Genomic DNA, 22,168 nt, shown 5'->3' with positions numbered 1-22,168 from the left:
GGTTCTATCTTTCACCCTCCCCCCCCCACACACACTTTTTTCCCCCCAGAAGCATTTAACAGGCTATGACCACATTTGCATGTTAGGATTTATTTCTCAAGCATATTAATCTATACCAAACAAAAGTGTACAAGAGACAATTTTTTAGACCCTGTTTATACGAGTTTTTTTTTTTCTCTCTCTCTCTCTGTAATTAGAAAGCCCAAGCCCACAGCCATCCTTTTACCGCCTCATTCTGGTCCTGAAAGTTCAAGTCTCTGGTCTCCCAGTAGATGCCTTGCCTGCCCGGTGTGCCCATGGCTCTCTCCCCACCCAACAGCATGGGGCAGAGCTGCGGTAGGCCCAGAGCCCATAGAGCTCTGCACGTTAGCAGGCAAGAATTTGACCTCTCGTGGTACTTATCTGAGGCAGGTCCAGCCCTCTAGAGCTGCAGAAGATGAAGACAGGACAGGAACTCCCCAACGCTGGAGGCGGAACTACACTGCTTGGTAGCTCCTACCTTCTGGGTACCCTTACTGGTACACCTCTGTTTGGCTCCAAATAATGACTGCGGTCTTCACGAGTCCTGGTAGAGTCTCACACATCTAAAAGTGAGAAGCCTTGAAGGATTTTTCAATATCTCTCTGCCATGGCAGTTCTTTTGGGGCACAAAATGTACCTCTGTTCTTTCCATTAACCTCCCTGAAGGAGAACCCATTGGCACCCCAGTTCAGTAAAGGAACACTGTTTTCCTGAGCACTGGGGCTCACCTCCCACAGGAGGAACAAAATTGCTGTGATGTACAGATGCAGTGAAATCATAAGCCAGAAAGGAATTCCTAAAATGACTCCCAGTTTCACGAATGAGGATCAAATCAGGAAGTGATAAGGGCTGGAAAACAAGGATTATCCAGGCCATCAGGGTCACCTGAGAACTACAGAACTGATCCACCTGACAGGATGTAACAGTCGATATTTGCCTGTTTCAAAGTTAAACTAGTACAGGAAATGAAAAGCCACCTTGCAGCCTGGGCTGCCCTCATGGGAGGAAAAGAGTATGTTAGAAAGCGGTAGCTGCATGACAGTTAGAGTCTACACTGTTGGACACGCTGGGGGCCAGGTAGACACCACGACTCGGTTTCTTTGTCCTGTAGTCACTGGGCCATTTGCACCACCACAGCTCTCCAGGCTTTCTCTTTGTCAAACTCCTTGAGGGGGCTTCGGGCCACCTGTGATAAAAGACAAGGACAGTGTCACCTCTTCGGGGTCACACCTGGATGGAAGGCGGATTCAGCGGAGTCCGTGCACCAGCTGATGTGCTCTTGTATGGAAGCTTCTTTACACGTGAAGGGATGGAGGGGAGAGGACACTAGAATTGGGACAAACCATCTTAGCAATCCCCACATCCCTCCCCACAGTGTCTGTAGGTGTGGAATGGGGCAGGCTTTAAGATGGGTGTGCAACTGGCAGCAAAGGAAGTGGACAACAGACAGACACACACCTCCAGATATGAGGTAGAGTAAGTGCTACTTGCACACTTAGCTCTGAGCTCCTAAGATGGACAGTTCTGGTATCCAATATCTGGTAAGAACAGCTTTATTTATCTGACTCTGTGGCTTTCTGGTCAGGACACAGAGCCACGTAGATTTCATTTAGCCCAGGACAGAGATAGGGCCTGGACATCACCTTGGGCACAAAACAACTGGGTCACCTCCTTGATGGCAATGGGCAAGTTTGTCCTGGAAGACGCTGCAGGGACAGATGGCTCAGAGAGAAGTTATCAGGCCCAGCCTCAGTTGTGGAGGTATCAGAACTTAGGATGGGGCAGGCAGGGAGAGGACCATGCAGGAAACCGTGGACTGGCCATGGGTTGTAGAACAGGAATGTCTAGTTACAGGGAGCCCCACATGCAAGGCAGGGGGCTCCCTACAGAGCACGACATCTTCTGTGGGACTCTCTGAAAGGCTTTCTCTGTATCTCTGAAAGTGGAACTGAAAACCTTATGGCATGGTATTTTTCATGAATGGGTTTGTACTCATTTAGTCCTTTAAAGAATAGCCTAGTCCACACTTTACTTTTAAAACTGCAAATAAATTTAAATGTTAATTTACCAAGACTTTCCCTTTTTTTTTTTTCAGAAAAAAATTTTTGACTTTTGTTAAGGATGAGTTTTTGAAATAATCATTGATTTAGAGTAGGTGTAAAATTTCATTTTGGCAATAAATTGGACTTTTTCTAATTAAAAAAAAAACCTGCAAATAAAGAAAAACACCCACAAAACACACACAACAAATATTGAAGTACATCTGTGGAGGGGTCCACTACCTCACAAGGGCCCTCTGAGGAGTGGGGCATCCTAGGAAGGAAGGCCACTCACCTCCCCTGCTGGGCGCTCCTGTGGACAGGTCTGGGTGTCCCAGGATGCGGCCTGCAGCCGGGCGCTGACCTTGAAGCTCACACACTGGATGGCTGTGCCAGTGTTGAGGCCCCCCTGAAGCAGCAGCAGCAGCAGGAGCAGCAGCAGGAGCACATCATAGGACTATGAGGAAAGACCAAGATGTGAGCAGGCCCACAGGCAGAGTCCTGCAAATTCTTCCCTCGCCTAAGGCTTCCACGGAGCCAGAAAACCCCCTTGACCGCCAAGCCCTAGAAATTCAATCAGGTTTTCTTGGTTCAGTAGTCTGAATCCTATAACGCTCCAGTTCAACTGATTCTGGTAGCTTGAACGTGACAAATAAGCATAAGAAGACCCAGGTTAGGTTTCTTCTACCCCTTCAATCCAACAAATGTGAGGAGGAGAAAGAGCATGCAAGACTCCTGGGGCTCGTGCTGAGGGTGTGCAGGGGAGCAGGAAAGACCAACATTTTCTGTTATGTATCTGCAGGAAACAGTCCTGAAATGGGTACAATTGGCTCCCAAGGGCCCTTGGCTGAAGGAAAAGTCATGAGCCCAGACCTACCAGCAAAGCAATCTGAGCACAGATGCTGGTGAGGAAGAGGCAACAAGGGAGGGTAAGAAGACAGGGCAAAAGTTCTTGTCCTGACATCCCAGGGGCCAGCGGCAATGGACTGCACTTCATACATCAAGGAGTGTTTCAGAAATACCCACAAGGCAACCAGATAGATGGATGCCTTTCAGCATCAGCCCACAGAAATACAGGGCAACTAGATGTTAACACATAAAGGCCATCGAGGTGATTGGCATAGTGATGTAGACCCATGATCCCAGCGCTCAGGAGGCCCAGACAGGAGGATCTCAAGTTCAAGGCTAGCCTGGACTATACAACAAGACCCTGCTTCAAAAATTTTGAATACGTGTGTGTGTGTAGTGTTAATGTCATGGATATGGAGGCAGGACTACAGATATGAAATTCATGCATCAGAGCAGAAGCTATGTGTGTCCCATAGAGAGGCGCTTCTGTACGTAGATGCCTCATTCTGTCAGAAGGGAAGGAGGCAGGTGTTCAGCCTCTACCACCAGCACAAGGCAGTCCATGGTGACACAGTCCATGTTGACAGGCTGGAGCAGCCAGTGGGATCTGAGGAGAGGACCTGCAAGCAGGAGCAAGGCCTGTGTGAAAGTGTGTCAAGGGACTGAGGGAAACATGGATGTGTGCATACACGGGGCTTCAACAATGAAGCGGCTTGAGGAAGATCAAATTCGGTCCACGGTTTTGCCATTTCCAGCCTTTCTGGTGAAGACTTAAGGATCCAGATACATCTGTTCTCTGCATAGTCTCTCTCCCAGGTGTTCATCCTCAACTTGATATGAAACGTGCATAAAGGCTGGTCACCAGGAGCTATTCATAACAGCAGATGGCTGGAAACTGCCCACTTCCCGTCGCCAGGGACACCTCAGGTCAGTGGGGTGACACTTGAGCACAATAATGGAAGAGTGCAGAGGAGTTCTGATCCCTCTGGGTGTTTGCAAAACACCAGGCTAAATTATTGGGCTAAAAAATGACCCCCAACACAGAATAGATTAGAATGCCCAACCTTCTTTGTAGGGAAGAGAGAAGGTTACAGCGATGTGATAGCTAGCGAGTGTGCAAGCTGGCACCCCTGCCCCTCTGAGCTTACCTTTTGTACAGCTTTGTCTTTTGAACAATGTAACTATATTATATTCTAAAATATCATCAAGATGTAAAATGAAACAAGCCCTAATGTTGACTGCATCCAGAATTCACTGGACTTAACCACTTACCAAATCAACAGCAAAATCATACACAGAAAAGGGATTTTTGTCACACAGTATATGAGGGCCACTCTTTAGCGGGATTAATGTTAAACACACACACATAAAGACTAGCTCGATAGGTGTGCTATTGTTAGCAATGTTGCTTTTGTAATTGTGGGTCATTTTATGTATCTACTATAAGACAAAATTAGGTAGAAAGGAGATATTGTGTTTGGAGTAGGAGCAAAGAGATGAAAAATATTAAAAGAACTTAAGGGGTGCCAGGGAAGCCTGAGAATGTTCAACTCGAATTGGAAACAATACAAATGCATATCTATAAACATACAGTGCTTTCCAGCTCTGTTCACTGAAGGGGCTCAGAAGTTACCAGAAGGGGAGAGCAGAAGAGACAGATTCTGAACTCTGTGCCCTGCTCTTATCTGGGTTAAGGTCATAAAAGATGAGCCAAGGCTGTCTTCAGTGCCCACCTGGAAAGACTGATGATAGATTGTCACAGGAGCACTCACCTGGCAGGTGCCCTCTACGAGAATCTGGTTCAAGTTCAGCATAGAAAGAAGAATGCCAACAATGCTCTAAAAATACCAGAGGCCTTGAGAGTCCTCGGTGGTATTCAACCAAAACGGAAGCTTGCAATACGCCCGCTCAGGATTAGCAGAGGCATGAGAAACCTGGTCCTCACCTTTTCTTCATGCCCCAGGAAAAGATCAGCTGTTAGCATCAGCTCAGAGGAGAGGTGCTGGGGACAGAGCCAGAGGCTGACACCACAGTGATGTACACCTTGCCAGGGCCCTTAATGCTCCTTGGGGGACCATTAGGAACAGACACATAGATGGGGCCACACTCCAGACAGGGGATAAGGTTTCCCTGAACTAAACAGACCAAAGCGCAAGACAGCCTGCTCTAAAACAGCCATGACAATCTTTATGGGCTGAATATTAAACAATGACAGGCAATAATGCTGACCATCTTAGACTTGACAATGGGACTTTAATTTGTAGAGGACTCTTCCTAATCTAGAACCATCTAACTGTGAAAGGGTGAAGGGTTGAGGAATCAGAGTTTGATACTCTTTCCAAATGAGCGTGACATGTATGCCACCATCTCTCAAAGTACGTGTGAATGCAATGGCAGCATCTTGGTGTAGCTGCACTGCCCTTTCAATCCCACACCAGGTTCCTCATAATACATTCGTGGAGGGAAATCACTTATCCTGGAAACAACTGCTAAGCATCCTAGATGTGAATCCAGTGGCATGTGTTCGGTCCTGAAGGAAGTCCCGATGTGAGCTGAGAGGCCCCAGGGGAGTCCCCTTGGGTGATATCCAATGTGACAGACACTAAGTCAGCACACGTCCAGTCCTCAGAGCTACCCGTGAACTTAATGCAAGGCTGAGACTCCAATGGTTCTCTGGTAATGTGATGGCTGGACCTGAGAGGCACATGGGTGCTCAGAAGATAGAGGAAAACCACTTCCTTCCTTCTGAAGGAAGTGGAAGAGGGGCATTACAGGGCTGAGCTAAGACAAGTAGAAAAGAAAATAAGCAAGGAGAATGGAGGCAATGAACAGAAACCAGAAGAGAGATGCCTCGCAGCCAATGGGGACAGAGCCAACATGGGGAAAGCCAATCAGATCCACCTCACTCCGCACACGAGCTCCAGCCCACCCAGGGCAACCTGGGCGAAGCTGCTTTGTTCAGATGGGGGCCCACGTGTTCTGGCCACTGCCAGGAATACAGCAGGTGCCCCTGGCCATCTCCTCAGGATCCTATCAGTGAGTGGCTCCGTTTCTAAAGAGTCTCAAAACAGAACGGATACATACTTTGATGGCTGGTGGGTAATCCTTGAAAATCTCCACGATTCTCATGACACTGAAGGACAAATACCCAGAGGCGGTGAATAGCAGTGGGGACGTCAGGCTGCTGATGGCGAGCAGCACCTCCACCTGGCAAGGAAGCAGATGAGGTCAGATAGTAGGTATGGCCAGCAGGGCCCTGCCTGGGAGTTTGTGAGGGAGGACCACCTCAGATAAACTCTGCTCATTCACTCAGTGCCAGGTGTAACGTGTGAGTTTTGAATTTCATATGCAACCCTCTAATCTGATGTAAAAAAAAAAAAAGTCAGCTCTTATGTACTATTCACTTCTCCTACTCTTCTAAGATCTGTTCTTCTGATCTCCCCCCTGTGCCAGGGTCATTCAACCCAGCACAGACAACTCATTTGCAGAACAGTTAGGCCCAACCCAAAGACCAACAGTTGCTAACAGCTAACCAGCCCCGTAAGAGGTGGGATGGAGCTAAAGGACTGGGCTCTTCCTTTGTTCCTTGCTTAACTACAGGAATCTGGGGCTTCCAAACCTGCTCACTGCTTGTTTTCAGAGGCAGGACAGTTGTGGATCCTCTCCTGGGCAGTGGGGCATGCTCTGGCCCTTCCCACTGTTGGCCTGTTCCCCTGTTGGCCTCTCCTTCTCAGCCCCTGTTAAGCTACACCCGAGGTGTGACCCATGACACAATGGAAGGGCCGGATCTCACCTACCAGACACTTGCTGGGACACTCGGCTGTCACATGGCTGGCAATGGCACTTGGAAAACACTGGGAAGAGAAGAGAAAAACTTGGAGGCAGATGTTCAAGAAGCCAAATCCTAACCTTGTACTCCTGCCCTGGCCAAGCTTTCACACTTCTAGGTAGTAGAAGGGAAGCCAGGGCTGCCTCAAGATATACAAGTGGCTCATGACCTTTTCACAGGTTTGGTAGCCGCTTGTTCCTTGACTATGTGTTTAAACATTTATGTTTTTTGTAAAAAGGCTGCAAGAGTGGCAGAGTGACAGTCCAAGTCTCCATGTCCTCTTGGAATGACATTGCTGCCATCGGTCATGTCTTTGCTCCCTGCTCTCTGCTTTCTGCCAGGTCACTTGACTGTGCTTTGGTACATAGGGCGACACAGTCAAATGTGGATCTATCTGCGATACCCGTTTAGTTGTCCCAAGGGCAATATGAAGAGAAATCTCTGCTTCATGATCTGAGACCCAAACTGGGGTTTCTTTATGCCTCCTTGCTAATCTCTATTCATAGGGATGTCCCTTGACCTCCAGCATCTTCATCGACTTTCCTGAGACATGAACCCTGAGTTGCTAGGGTTAGGCTGGTACCTCTTTGAGATGAGAGAGCAAGGTCTGCCAATCTTGGGCTGGGGAAGAGACAGGACCCCTGAAAGCTTTGGATACCATGTCTGTTCCTAATTCCATATGAGAGGGCAAACAAGGACAGTGGAGATGCCAAAGAGCTTAGCTTTGGTCATCTTTCTGGGCCATTGCTCCATGGGTTCCAAAGACCCTAAACAGCCTGAGGAGTCCCTGACCTGCCTCCCAGCCTGAAAGTTCTTATCCGTATGAACAAATACAAAGGAAGTGCCCATGCCGTATGACATCAGCACTGGCCCAGGAGACCTGGCCCTACCTAACACCAAGATGGGGCCTGCACTTGTCAAGGGCCCTAGTGAGAATATGAGTGAAGACGGGAGCAGGCCTGACAAGGGAGACTGAGGTGGCTGCATGTGAAAAGGGCCTGGGATGAAGGAGAAGCTGCAGAGGTGCATTTGTATGGGCAGAGCCTGAAGCAACCTGAAATGTCAACACAGGAGTCTATTCCAAAACTGATCTTTCCAGAAGTGCCCTCTGGCTACTGCAGAAGCAAGTGCAGACGTGAGGACAGCGGACATCAAATAACCAGCTGAGAGGCAACTGGAGTGGCCCCAACAAGCCAGCAGGTATTTAGCCTATGTGGACCCCAAGAACAGACTTCAGTTTCATCCCTAGACCCTTGTCTGGCTTTTAGGAGTCTATAGCTTTGGTCTCTCTGACCATCCTCTGGCCAATACTCAGATAAATGGCACTGGCTCCCTACCACCCCAGGAATTCTCCCTCCCTTCATATCCTAGCCCCTTCTCCTTGGGTCTCTATACTTGTTTCCAAGCTGTTTATGTCCTTGGGAATGGCATCATGTTCCATAGAGGGATGGCTGCTCAGGAGAAAGGGTCATCACTGGGTAGGCCCCAAGGGTATCTTGCCAGGTAGGGCAAAGGAGAAGTTTAGCAGCTAGGCCCTGGAGGAAGAGGTAGGGGTGGTTATGTTCATTGGATTAACTCTGGAAATAGGGACGGGAAGAAAGCACGTGTCTTCTGTTTCTACTTGGTTTCAGTCCCCAAGAAGCTCAGCATACAATGCTATATCCATCTTTGCACTGCAGACCACAGGATGAGACTGTTCCTTAGTTTTTTTCTCTCTGAGGCTATCAAACTCAGGTCACACCCTGAGCCTGTTAGAGAGTTCTGCCTCTGTAGTGGCCCACTCCTGTCTCTTCCAGGGGAACAGCTGTGTTCCTCGGGTGTCACCTGTCTCTGGGCTCTCCTAGAAGGAACAAATACCTAAGAATGAAGCTCACTAAGGTGATCACAGGTGCCGTGGGCCCCTGGCAGGGAAATGAACCACAGCCTCGGTGGGTGTTTGCCCCATGTGGCTGAACAAAAAGATTAAGGTGGGTGCTGTTTAGATCTCTGGTCAGCTTGACACAAGCTCGGGTCTTCTGAGAAGAAACTTCAGCTGAGAAAATTTCTCCATAGTATTGGCATGTAGACAAACCAGGAGGTATTTTCTTGATGAATAGTTCATGTAGGAGGGCCCAGGACGTCATGATGCTACCCTTGGACTGGTGGTTGTGGGCTGTAAAAGAAAGCAGGCTGAGCAAGCCATGGGATATGAGTCGGTAAGCAGCACCTCTCCAGGGCCTCTGCGTCAGTTCCTGCCTCCTGGTTCCTACTTGAAGTTCCTGCCTTTAATTCCCTCAATGATGGACTGTGACACAGAAAGGTAAGCCAAATAAACCCTTGCTGTGGGTATAAACATGTTTATTTTTTAAATCCCAGGTGTGGGGTGGGGGACTGATTCAGATTGTTCACAGCAGCAAACGATTTGCCTCACGTGGGCTCTGAGAGGCGCTCTTTGACAGCTGCAGATCGTTTAAATCTGAGGACTCTGGAGAGGGAATAAGGCCAGAGGCCAGAGAGTGCTGAGGGGTCTCTGAGAAGGAATAAGGCTGCTGCTTCCTCTGCAGCTCCTGGTTGCTGTTGGTGCAGTGAGACAAGAAATTGGAGAGCTCCTGAAACGAAGATTGGACTGGCTCCAACGAACAACCCTAAACAGCTAAGAGAACCGTGCCCCCTCTCCCACTAACCTTTTTTCTCTCCTACCTGGTGTTGGGGTGTTGGAAGGGACTGGGGTGAAGCAGGGAGAGAAAGATATAAAAAAATGTAAATAAGTTTTTTTAAGTACACCAATAAGCCCTCTCTTTCTCAAGGTGCTTTTGGTTATATTGTTTGATCACAGCAATAGAAAGCAAACTGGAGCAGAAGGCAAGCAGCCAACCGAAGGATGAACTCACTAAGACACTGAGCAGTACTAAATCACATGGGTGAACTTGTGATGCTTTAAAATGGCAAAGGATCATGTCTAAACGAGTGACCAAGTGTCACACATATCCTGCGCGTTAAAGCTGTGCTAAATGTTTATCATAGCAGCATTTAATGTAAAATAATTGGGTTGCTTAGAATGAATGTAATATAATACTAGCAATTAAGATAAGATTTCATACAAATATATTTAATCTTCAGTTTCCAGATTCCTTGGGGGAGGGGCTCTCCTGTGGTTTCTTGTCTGAATGTGTTCCAACATTGTGCTGAAAACAAACACAAACAAACAAAACAGCCACGTAGCATCTAAGGGGCAGGGGGAGCTCAAAACTGTAGCTGTGACCTGTCTTGCTGGCTAGACACAGACAAGGTGACCATCCAGGAAGTACTCACAGCCACTAAAATCCAAAAGAACGTCACTGAGAGATGTGGGCCCGAGACAGCTTCGTCTACATTTAGAGCAATCACCCCACCAAGGACAGCGGAGACACCAGCGATCACTTCTACCACCTAGGGAAGGGAAATGACACTGTCACCTTGCTAGGCCACCACACCATTGGTCTGCTCCCACAGTGAGGGAAGATACACTGGAGTCCCAGAATAGATACAGCCCTCCCCAAGGCAGGCCATCCACTCAGTAGGTGCCTTTCTTTGGTCTGTTCAAGTTGACCATGGAGAAATCAATCACTAGGTGAGGCCAAGAAGGCAGATGGCGGTGGGAGCCTCACTAGACCCACAGTGAGGTTCATGGAAGGACTGGGCCTGCCCGAGTGGGATGAGAATGGAATTGTCCCACACATTGGCAGCACCAGCGCAATACAGTGACGTGGGTGCCCTCCCTGCAACCCAGCGCGTGGGAGGCTGAGCCGGGAGGATTTGCAGTTCAGTGCAAACCTGGGCTACATAGCCAGACCCTGTGTCAAAACGAAATAGGAGAACGAAGAGGGAGGCGTTTCTTACAGAGTAGGATTTTAGGACCCGAGCAGGAAAAGTCACTTCATCCAGAATGTTAGTGCCATCCGGGATAGAACCCTAGGGAAAAAAAAAAAAAAGGAAATCCTTGTGGAGCCATAGAATACTGGGCTGGTTGCCATGGGCAGGAGTTGTACTTCTAAAGGCCTCAGTACCACAGCTCTTCAGCCTGGAGGAACAATTCGAGTACAGGCATTTCCCCACAGGTGGACATGTCCAGTCAGGGCCACTGGAGCTTTCCAACATTTTTAGCAGAATTGGTCTTCTGACACTCCTGAGGATAGTGCCGGATGGGAACCATCACCTCCCTAGGCTTGCCAGCAGCCCCTCAACCCATACCGGTAACTCCCACTAATGGCCTTCCACAGCCAGGCCCAGCTCGGGGGACCTGAGGAGGGAGTTGTGGGAGACACACCTTCTTCTTCTTCTTGCAGGGCTCCTCACTGGACCGTGCTGAGATGATCACTGTGGCTGCCATGAGGAGCTCCAACAGCAGAAGCAGGATGAGGTTGAAATTAATCTGCAAAGGAAACGTGCCTCTGCCACACTCGCCCTTTCACCCAGAAAGCTACCATCTACCTTCAGCTGGCCAATCCAGCTCTGCTCTCCTTGTCACAAGCCCAAGTAAGCTCTGGGCAACATACTGCCTCTCTCTTGTTTGGTCTTGTTTTTAGTTTGGTTGTTCTCTCTTTGTCTCTCTCTATCTGTGTACACTGTTAAACTTTTTGATGTTTAAATTTCTTAATTAAATTTATTCATTGGAGATGGGGGTAGTATCAGTCATAGCATGCATGTGGAGGTCAGAGGGCAACTTGCAGGAGCTGGTTATCGTCTTCCACCTGTGGGTCCTGGGGCTTGAACTCAGGCCGTCAGTGTTGGCTGCAAGCACCTGTATCTGTTAAGCCATACCACTGGCCCTGGGGGGGGGCTTGCTTTTATCTCAGTACATGAGCTGGGGAGACTGACTGAATAACTAGACCTTTATGATTGTGGAGAACTGGAATGAGCCAGAAAAAGAGCCCAAATCATCTGAGCCTGTCTTTAGCCCCCAAACAGCCACTCACTATCAACATTTCTATCTGGCCTAACTCCTAGAGTGATCATTTGTGACGCCTGGAGAGATCATTTGGAATGTGTACTTAAAATACCTCTAGTTTCCAATACCATAAAGGCAAATATGTTATGACATCTGCAAGGTATAAAAGTGACTTTCTCACTCGTCCATCGCTTGCCTGCCTACCTGATGCCCACACCGGTGTATCTGGTAAATGCATCTACTTAGGACTTTCCTTTATCCTGGTCTACAAAGGTTCATATAACCTCTTCTGCTGTGGAACACACCACTCAGGGTAACCTGAGTTTGCGTTCCCCGGTTCTGGTCACTTCTATTTTCCTCATGATAAACTACTTTTTATTCCTTTTGGAGCAAAACTGCATCTTAAATGAAGCCTTTGAGCTGTGTCTCCCTCCGCAAACCAAGCACATGCAAAACATGAACACAGTGTTCATAGCATGTTCACCTCCATGAGTCATCCTCAGAAACCGCAAACACAAGGCTGGGAGGGTGACAGAACCACCCTGATGCCTGCTATGTCAGTGGTTACATAAATGTTCACACTTGCAGAGCACAAACCTAGCATGTACAAGGCGTGGAATTTGCTCCTTGGCCATGAGAAATGAATAAATGAAAATGTAACTGATGCAGACACACTCACTGTGTAGTACCAGGGACCGGACTTGAGGTCCCCTGCATGTTCAATAAGTACTCTACCACCGAGCTATGCCCACAGCCCTCTTTTGAAGCAGTCTTACTAAGTTGTCCAGGTTGGGCTTGAATTCACTAGCCCAGGCAAATCTCGAACTTACAGTCCTCTTGTCTCAACCTCCAGAGTTGTGGGGATTGTAAGGGTCGTTTTAAAAACAAATTTGTAAGGGGAAGACTAAACAGTAATATTTGACTAACAGAACCATATATACAAAGTCTATACGATATATACAAAACATATACAAACGTATCAAAGTATACAAAGTAATGACAGGCTTGCTTGAAGAAATAGGTAAACCAACAACTACAGATAAAGAATTTAACCTACTTTTCTCAGAAGCTGCCTGATCAAAAGCACAGACACATTAAAAACTCTTATCCAGCAGGGCATGGTGATATACACCTAATTCCGGCACTCAGGAGACAGAGGCAGGCAGAGCTCTGTGCATTCAAAGCTAGCCTTGGCTACATATCAAGTTCCAGGTCAACCAGGGCTACATAGTGAAACCCTGTCTTACCAAAAACAAAACAAGCAACACACGCACGCCCCACACACACACAGGAACTCTCTTAACACTCAGAAATGTGCTACAGTAACCACATACTTCATTTGTGTGTGTGTGATGTTCTGACGCTTGGCAGGTGGCCATGCTGACCCTAGATAGCCCTGATCTTCCTAGGGATGCCCAATGACTAGAGTTGGCAAATAACACTGCATACAACCCCTCTAACCCCATATACCTCTAACTGGGTCTCTGTCTATCTGCCTGGATCCAGGACAGAATCCAGGCAACTAGGGAGAACCCCAAGGTTCCCGCCTTTGGCTGCTATTCAAGCGGGAGGGTTGCCTGTCTCTCCCGTGGCTGCCTGTCTCTCCCGTGGCGGCCACAGTGGAGGTGCTTGCCTGTCCCCCCTTGCTATCTCTGTTTGCACATTGCCCTTGTCCTCCCCTGGTGGCTTTGTTGCTGGGATGTTCCCCTCTCTGAAATCTGTGAGCAATAACTGTCTTTTCAATAGCAGCTGTCTCTTGATCTTCTGTCTTCATCATCCCTAGACAGTAATAAAGCTAACATTTAAAAGCAAACACAATTGTCTATGTAAATAAAACAGATCATTCATTCTTTGAAAATTACCATGGGACACATACACACACACACACACACACACACACACAATTTTGTCACACAGCGAGCCTTGGTAAATGCCAAAGAATCAATGCACTCAGACTATGTTATTCATGTCATAACAGTGATATCAGACATCAACAATTTGTGGATGATATTTTAAAAAATAAATCCCTGTGCCTGCTTCATTGGGATTCTGACAATAAACAGTTGGGACACTCAGAAGAGAGCGGCAATTAAGTGACAGATAATTCACAAAAGTGTATTCTTGGACAAGAGGAGCCTGTGATGGTCAAAAGTAGACTGTCTCAAGGAGTGTAGCCTCTCCAGAGACCTCTAAGCAGACAGGCTGCAACTGGAGGCCACCTGCTTTGTATAACAGCCTTAGCCAGACCAATGAGGACAGAGCCAAAGAAAAGTATTTCAGCCTGTCTCTAAGGTCCAGTCATCCCTGGGGCCAGGCTACAGAGTGCTGGTAGACATACAGGTTACCCCGCCACACACATGCACCCAGCACAGACTGAGCAGCACAAAGTAACGGGGGGATCTTCGGGGGCAAGGAGAACCGAATAGCAATAGAAATGAGAATTTTTCATCAGAACGGAAGACAGACGACACCGGAGCTGAGGTAAAAGCTGGAACCAAGTGCGCTGCCAGACACAGCGGTAGGTGAAGCTAGAGAAACTGGGATTCCTGAAGTCAGAGGCAGAGTTGGCACAGGCGTAAGAAGTCTATAAGGAACTGTATAAGAAATCTTACCAACTGCAGGGCTATTCAGGCAAAAAGATGTCAAAGGCAGGTCTGGGTGTCGGGCCATTTCAAGGGTCAGTTTGGAGTCGGCTGGTGTGATTAGCAGAAAAGGCTGGCAGAGGCTGGAGTAGAGGGATGTGGCAGGAGTTCTTCTCTGTGGCAGTTTTTGTGAATGAGTCTGGATTAAGGGACTGGTCAGGGTGCCTGCCGTACTGTGGTCTTGGGGTCCTCCTTTCATAGTCCCAGCGAGAGGTCCCATCTGGTGTGACTGAAAAGCTCACGTGCCTGGTGTTTTTCATCTATTAGAGGTGTCATTTACCAGCTCAAACATTCATTCAACAATTTGTACATCTTGGCAAATGGCAGTTTGTGTGTGTGTGTTTTTTTTTAAATTTGTGTAAACAAGATGTAGACTGAACCATTCTTTCCTGGCACTTCTGCTCAAAATGGAGTAACTCGGGTCAAGGCTGTTGCTTTGTCAAATGGGAATAGTCCAAGGGATAGGCATGGCCTCAAAGTGAGTATTTCATATAATGCAGAGAGACCAGGAACAAGCTACCTCACCATCCCAAAGCAGGTTAAAGTGTAGCTGTTTTCCCTAGGGTTGCACATGAGCATCACCACCTTGATGCAGACACGCAGGAGACCCTCATGAGATCTGCCTTATCAACATTCCCTCTGAGCCTTCTCAGCCCCAAGATTATATGAGGTCACACACAACCCCACCCCCACTCCCATAAGTAACACCAATGAACTCATTGGTTCACCAGACTGGGCTTGTTTCTCTGGTCTGTAAATGCTATGGCTCTGACCTTTCATGCGCACGCTAAAGATTTATTTGTTCACTTTATGTGTGTGGGTATTTTGTCTGCACTCCCAAGGAGGGGGCATCAGATCCCGTGGGCCTACAGTTATAAACAATTGTGAGCTGTGCATGCGGGTGCTGGGAGTTGAGCCCAGGATCTTGGAAGCGCAGCCATCGCTCCAGCCCCTCAGGCGTGCTTCTTAGCCACAGGTGTGCCAGTGTTTCTCCAAGGTTTGCCTTTGAGGTAAGGCAGTGTCTCCATCTTGGGAAGATCCACACCGGTTCCAAATAGTTTAACAAAGGGCCTGTGGCTGTCATCCCAGTCTCTCCGGGCATGCGCTGAGCTGCCTTGCTCCGTGGCTTCCTCCTCCCCGGGCACCAATTTCTCTTAGGGATCCTAGTGTGTTGAAGGCATTCTCTGTCACTTTTGCATCTACTACTCCTCTTCTCGGGGTGTCCCTGTGCTTGTGAAACAGCAGTTCCTCCTGGCTGCAACCCCAGGGCTCAGGTCTTCATCTCTGTGGCAGGTTAGTGGATGACTCCGCACTTGCTGTAGCAGGTCAGAGCCGGAAGTCCCCAATACGATGTGGCTCTGGGCTGACTGGATCTATGACGGTTCCTGTAACCTCAGGCCCAGCCTGCCCTTTTATTAGGATTGCGTTCTAGTACTTCTGGCTGCAGGAGGACATGTCCCCACCTGTCCTTGAGGGATCCTTCTTCTTTGTGCTCCCCTGAACCAAGCCCTTTGCAGGCCTGCAGGAGGAGCCTCTCACTGGGACCTGCATTGCCTCATGGTCTTACGCTCTATTCATTATGGATGTCTTTTTTAAGATATGTGTCATTCACCCTCTCCTGGCCTTCACTGGCACCAGGCACACACAATAGTGCACAGACATAAATGCAGGTAAACACCATACACATAAAATAATTTGAAAAAGATACGCGTCATAGTTTCAATCTCTTCATAGACATATTCCCAGTAACTTTATATGTTTTGTTTTGTTCAGTAGGAACTTTGTTTTGTTTGTTTCTTGAGACATGGTCTCATATACCCCAGACTGTTCTCAAATTTAACTAGATAGCCAAGGTTGACCTTGAACTCCTGATCTTCTTCCCTCTATCGCCTAAGTGTTGGGATAACAGGCTTGTGCTAATTATACCTAGCTCTACACATTTAGTTCTATAAAGCATCTGTGTTTAGAGGATATTTTCAAGTTTTGTCGTGGGCTTAAAGTCTTATATTTATTTTTCATATCCAGCAACTTACCATATGCACACAATAATCCCAGGGTCCATCTGCACATAAAAGCCTGGATGTTCCTTGAATTCTTGTTCTCACAAGACTGGATAAGGTATGCTTATTTCTGGTGAGAATTTTTTCTCATTGAGTATAACAATTTAAGTAATTTCCTCCACTTTTCTCAGTAACACATAAAATGATAGAATGCCTTACAGACAACAGCATCATAAAGTTGATGAAATACAGTATTATGTTGCTATTATGTTGTTGTTGTTGTTTTTTAAACATATGTAGTAATAGGCTAAAATCCAGAGCATTGCATATGCTAGAAGCATGTGCTGTGTCCCTGAGCTGTATCCCAGGTCTGTCACTGTTGGAAAATAGACACTAATATGCCATCTATAAATAGATTTGTCCAATGGAATAGATTCAGAATTCAGTGGAGACGATTCTCTCCTTCAGAAGCATGGGCAAAATCCTCAACATTCATCAATAAGGGTAATGCATTTTCTGTGACTCTAACCAGGGTTGACCGCTGCTCAGTGGGAACACAGGACTCAGGTAGAAACAGGAAAGCCATCCTGACCCACATCCCCTTCCAGTGACTCACGTTTATTGCTGATGGATTCAGGATCAGTTTACATCCAAACCAGATTAAACAGGTAGTGGTAACAGCGAATGTGGAAACAAACAGTATCTGAAAGTTGGGAATCTGAAAAACAAAGCAGGAGGCATTTTCCTCTTAAAAAAAAAAACAAAAAACTAAAGAAAGGGCTGGAGAGATGGCTCAGTGGTTATGAGCACCAACTTCTAGAGGACTGGGGTTCAATTCCTAGCACCCACATGGCAGCTCACAGCTGTCTTTAATTTCTGTCCAGGAACCCAACACCCTCACACAGACATACATGCAGTCAAAACATCAATGCACATAAAACAAAACAAATAATTTAAAGCTAAAGACAGCATCGTTTTCCCCAGCTCAGTACTATGGGGTCACCAGGTCTACAGAGGCCTCTCTGAAGGCTTAACTTACCGCACTGACGTTTCTCCTTCCAACAGCGAAGCTCACAATTGCTGAGGGGATGCACTGAAAAGAAACAGGAACCCGGGTGAGCCAAGAGTTCTCCTGAGTCTTGTCATCCCTTCAGCTGTGCATTGCAGGCCAGGGGTAGCCCAGAGCTCTTGCCTACTGATCTGAAGACCTTGGGTTTTACAAACTCCAGCGTGACATAAAACAGTCATGTGACAATGTTTAAGCCTCTACAATGCTTAATGTGTTACCCTGAAAGTCCTTTGATATTTCAAAGTTAACTTAATTTAAATTTAAGAACAGTATTTAGGAGAAAGGGGCTCACCAGTCCCCATCCATAGCTCAGAAGCTATTGATGGCTGATGGCTGCTGGGAGAGGGAAAGTCAGTGTTCTTTTATGATGTGGCTCCTTGGCAGGTTGACTCAGGCCAATTTGGACTCAGTGTGTTATTAAAAAGAAGTGAAGTTATGAGAGGAGAGTAGGAAGGTCAGAGGTAGATCTGAGAGGCTAAGGGAAGGGGTGAGGAGAGTATATGGTCCAAATACATTGTATGTATGTATGAAAGTCTCAAAAATGTATTAAAATGTTATATTTTTCATACTATAGTTTAGCTGGGCATGGTGGCACATGCTTTTAATCCCGGGACTCAAAGAGGTAGAGGCAGGTGGATTGGTGTGAGTTTGAGGCCAGCCTGGTCTACAAAGTAAGTCCAGATCAGCCAAGGCTACACAAAGAAACTCTGTCTCAAAAAAAATAAAAAAATAAAACAAAAACAAAAAATGAAGAAGAAAAAGAAATTAAAAAAGAAGAAAAATAAATAAAAAAAAAGAAAACAGTATTTATTTGGATGAGAATAGAAAGAAAAAGTATCTGTGTGGCCAAAACAGAAGTGTCCCCTTGTACTTAGGGGTCCCTCTAGCTCACTGGTTGTCATCCAAGCCATGTCTGACTCTTCTGTGACTCCAAAGCTGGGGGAGAGCAAAGACTAGGGGAAGAGGGTAATGAGGGTGTCAGGGGAGCTGGAGGTCGGTCGGCCTGGGGTTGGTTGGCTAAATGGTGTCAATCCTGTGGGCAATGGGACCACAGTCCCCTAGAAGAACAGCAGGTGGGACCTAAAAAGATAGTGGGCTCATGGAACAAAGACCAGTGGAATTGTCTATATAGGACATATAGTAGGTGTGGGAGGCAAGATGAACCTGTGTTGAAGCCCGAGGTAGGCCTTGGGAACTACCCAGGTGCCCCAAAGGCCAAACACTAGCACCTGGGAAGACAGCTGCCAGGGGTGGAACAAGGCGGGAATGAGTGTTCCCTACCTTTAGGACTGAAGGGTCATTGCCACTCTGGAGAAATCTGGGTCAGAATGACTATGATGAGGACACAGTAGACACATCCAGGCAGGAAGTGGCATGGAGGGGTTCCCATTCTTTCAAAGAGCATTATTCTAAAGGAGCAGAGAAGTTCACGGTAGCATGTGTACATGGCTGGGGGATGGGGCTAAAAGAAACTGGTGTCCTTTGTGTTTTCTTCTTTTTTAAAAGGTCCTATTGACAGTATATTATGTGTATGAGTGTTCTGCCTGCATGTGTATTTGTGTACCACGTGTGTGTATGATGCTCACAGAGGTCAGCAAAGGGCACTGGGTCCCCTAGAATGGGAATTACAGATGACTGTGAGCCATCATGGGTGCTGGGAGCTAAGCCCTGGATTCTTCAAGAGCAGAAAGTGCTCTTAACTGCTGAGACATCTCTCTAGCCCCCTGTGTCCTCTGTCTTTTAAGACAACTCTGGCCACTGATAAAAGTGCTGTCCTGTGGGAGGGGTAGGGGATCCTGGCAGGGGGTTGGGGAAGAAAAGACTCTCGGGAACCTTGGCTTGTGGTAGACAGTCTCCAGATGAATAGGGAAAGGCATAGGAAGTGAACCTGGGGATCCAGAACCTCAAAGGGCCATTGGGTGGTCTTGAGGAGGTCCCTATAGCCTAGCTACTACACATGACACAGAGTGCTTTGTGCTTGAGCTGGCCAGTCATTGGGAAGGCAGGAGCCACAGAGCCCAAACACTTTAGTGACCATCTCTTCTTCCCTCCCATGAGGACAGTTTTCTTTGGCAATGGATGAGATTCCAGGATATCAAGGTTTGAGAGATGCAGGGGTCGCCTGACTACCAAGGGCAGAGTGCTTCATGGCAGCCAAGACAGAGCACAAAGACTCAACATACCGGGCTCAAAAGTGCTGTTTCCCACACACGAGTCAGACCTGGTAAATTTCAACACTGTTGAAACCAGTGCTGTGAGTAGTTAACAGACACCTGTAAACCCCAGATCACAGAAGCTTGAGCTCACAATGGGAGAATTGGGGTGCTGTTGAGGTGTGTGCTTACAGAGCCTGCTGCACAGCGCAAATAATCCATCTCGGAAGGGAACACGTTCCCCAAGTAGAGCGAAAACCCAGAGGTCACAAGAAGGCAGCTCTGCAAAACAGAGACATAGATTCAGGTTATAACCGGCTCTGTCTGAGGATAAGACACTTGAGAAGGCAACACCCAGCCTTTGACTGCAATGTAATGTTTCCCATACTAACCAGTAGTTTCCCCGTTACTTATTTTGCCTGTGTGTGGGTCCTGTGCGATTGCAGCTCTTCTTGGCAGGACCAGCACAACCCAAGCAATGGACCTTCCCTTTCCCACCTCTGGTGCCAGAACAGAAACTACCACACTTTTGGAGTGTGTGTGTGTGGGGGGGAAGTAGTATCAGGGGATTCAGGGTCCTACCCCAGGTCCAAGCTCAGAGCCTGTAAAAAAAAAAAAAAGTGCCAGACCTCCTGCCTCTGTGGAAACTGATCCAAAATGGATCTGGAAAAGGTCTGGAGATGTGGAAAGGAAGAGGTCCGTGTCTGAACATTCTCAGACTGGGGCTGCACAAAACCCAGCTCCTGCCATGGAGAAACGCATGCAGCAACTTGGTCCTCAGCTACTGTGCACACTCAGCACCAAATGATGCTTTAAGCATCCCGGTTCTATGTAAGACTATGTACAAGTGTCCTGGAGGTCCATATGGCACTGTCCCACCCTGGGCTAGCATGAATCTGCTCCCTAGCTACACCCAGCTTAGCCCTTTCCATGGTCCCCAAAGCTCCCATATTCCTATGGCTTCTGTCGCCCTCCCTGCTCCATGGTCCTGACACTAGGCGTGGCCACAACTCTTGTCATTCACTCTACAGAGCCACCCTGAAGCATGACATGGCCACCAGCCTTCACAGACCATTCATGTACATAAAAGGAAAACAAAACAAAAACATGTCAGCACTCAAGAGGTATCCCACCAACATGGGAGCTATTCCTGCCTGACCTACCTGGGGCACAGTCATTCCCAGACTATGGGGCTCTCCACGCCCTAGGACATGACGGGCACCGAAGGAACAAGGCATTGGCTGACCTCTGAAATGGTATTAAGGTACTTACCCCCATCAACACGGAGAATACCCATGTCTTGTAGCTGAAGCATGGCCGCAAGCTCTTGGGCAGCTGCAGGTCCTTGGGCTTTGAGTCAGGCGTGTAGCTGCCTGTGTCCTGCCGTCCTGCATCCTGCCGACCCCTTTCCAGCGTGGGCATCCGGTCATAGCCCAGCTCCTCCCTGAACTGCCCCTCCCGTGTCATGGCGATGGAAACAGGCCTGCTATCCTGAGGGTGAAATACAGCCAAGCTGAGGCTCACAGACGGACGGTTGGACTTGGACCACCATTCCCTCCTATGCAATGACATCATCATGGGCTTTGACAGCCGGAAAACCCTCTGATCCGCAGTAAGTCCTTTTTCAAGAAATTGCTTTTGAAATTTTTGTTTTGAAACAAAATATCACTGCGTGGTCCTGGCTGTCCTTAAACTTCTGCATGGGTAAACACTGTCGTGTCTGGTTTAAGCAGACACTTTCTCAAACAAGTCATATGCACATACTCTAGGGCCATGAATTTAAAAAGGAGTAAGTGTTTAATTCTCAAAGTAAATAAAACCACCCCAAACCCATCTGGATTCAGCGCATTTAGACTTCATCTGAGTCTTCAGCTATAGTACGTTTCAACCTCCACCAGCAACTTTGAGTCTCAAACAGAAGGGGACTCCACCCATTCAACAAAAGTGGTAACGAGATTACAAGAGACGCACCTACTTTGCAGTTTAATGTTTTCATGCTTACCTCCGCTGTTGTCCGGCTGTTGGGAGAGCTGGCCTCTGGGTGATGGACTTCCAGCAAGAACTATTCATAAGTGGAACAAAAGCTCAGCCAAACTGCACTTCAGCCAGGGGCAGGCACATAACTTCCTGAATTTCAATGAGATGAAGGGAGTGGATCCTAGAAATGATCGCCTTGGTTGCATAACGGTTGGCTTGGAGCTTTCCCAATACAAGGAGGAAAGGGAGTGCCTGTGGTCCCATTCACTGCACACTAGCCAGGTGGGTGTCTTGGAAAGAGAAGAAAGTACTGCTGAGAACAGAGCCCGGCCCTGGGTTCAGATCCTGACCAGCCTTGGGCCTGGAACAGAAAACTGCTCCAAGGTCTACATCTTTTGAAGCAGTCTTTCTTTGTCTCCCATTATCACACGATGGGACTCTCCTTCATCAGGCCGTATAAACCTTTATGTTCTCGATTTGGCAAGGCTGGCCCCTGAACTGCTGGAAATTCCACCACAGGTTCCCATGGCAGCCCCAAGGATTGGCAAGAACAGTCCCGCTGAACTCTTTATTTCTGCTCACTAGGCAGAGAAAAGGGACATAAATGTGCTTCATTTGCCTGAAGACATTGGCGCCCTGGCAATTACAGCAACAATTTCTTTGTGCACGTTGCAAAAGGCCCA

The 22,168-nt window shown here is 47.6% G+C and overlaps 1 protein-coding gene across 3 annotated transcripts; it reads right to left on the bottom strand.

The window, feature by feature from the left end:
- Window positions 1-70: 70 nt before the first annotated feature.
- On the bottom strand, window positions 71-21,697 carry Mlc1 (modulator of VRAC current 1). Of its 3 annotated transcripts, none has more exons than XM_021638958.2 (12): window positions 21,511-21,668; window positions 20,781-20,999; window positions 19,701-19,790; window positions 17,326-17,379; window positions 16,903-17,004; window positions 11,024-11,128; window positions 10,597-10,668; window positions 10,030-10,146; window positions 6,707-6,763; window positions 5,994-6,116; window positions 2,356-2,517; window positions 71-1,207 (listed from the first exon to the last, which is right to left on the bottom strand). In XM_021638958.2, exons 2-12 carry the CDS (start codon window positions 20,973-20,975, stop codon window positions 1,133-1,135), a joined length of 1,152 nt encoding a protein of 383 aa, XP_021494633.1. In that variant the 5' UTR covers window positions 20,976-20,999; window positions 21,511-21,668; the 3' UTR covers window positions 71-1,132. The 3 variants fall into 3 exon arrangements, with proteins under 3 accessions (XP_021494633.1, XP_060244838.1, XP_060244837.1); XM_060388855.1 differs by having other exon boundaries at window positions 20,781-20,994; window positions 21,511-21,593; XM_060388854.1 differs by lacking the exons at window positions 71-1,207; window positions 2,356-2,517; window positions 5,994-6,116; window positions 6,707-6,763 and adding exons at window positions 9,059-9,326; window positions 9,418-9,441 and having other exon boundaries at window positions 21,511-21,697.
- Between the last annotated feature and the right edge of the window lie 471 nt (window positions 21,698-22,168).

Source organism: Meriones unguiculatus, chromosome 8 (genome assembly GCF_030254825.1).
Source record: "Meriones unguiculatus strain TT.TT164.6M chromosome 8, Bangor_MerUng_6.1, whole genome shotgun sequence".
Classification (NCBI taxonomy): Eukaryota; Metazoa; Chordata; class Mammalia; order Rodentia; family Muridae; genus Meriones; species Meriones unguiculatus.
This window is presented reverse-complemented; position numbering and strand designations above follow the sequence as displayed.

Excerpts from the sequence above, each read along its gene's own strand:
- Mlc1 (XM_060388855.1), bottom strand. The coding sequence starts at position 21,578 with ATGAATAGTTCTTGCTGGAAGTCCATCACCCAGAGGCCAGCTCTCCCA. Across the intron at positions 10,147-10,596 it reads GGGTCCTAAAATCCTACTCT|GTGGTAGAAGTGATCGCTGG; the intron begins GTAAGAAACGCC and ends TCCCTTCCCTAG. Across the intron at positions 6,117-6,706 it reads AGTGTCCCAGCAAGTGTCTG|GTGGAGGTGCTGCTCGCCAT; the intron begins GTAGGTGAGATC and ends CTTCCTTGCCAG.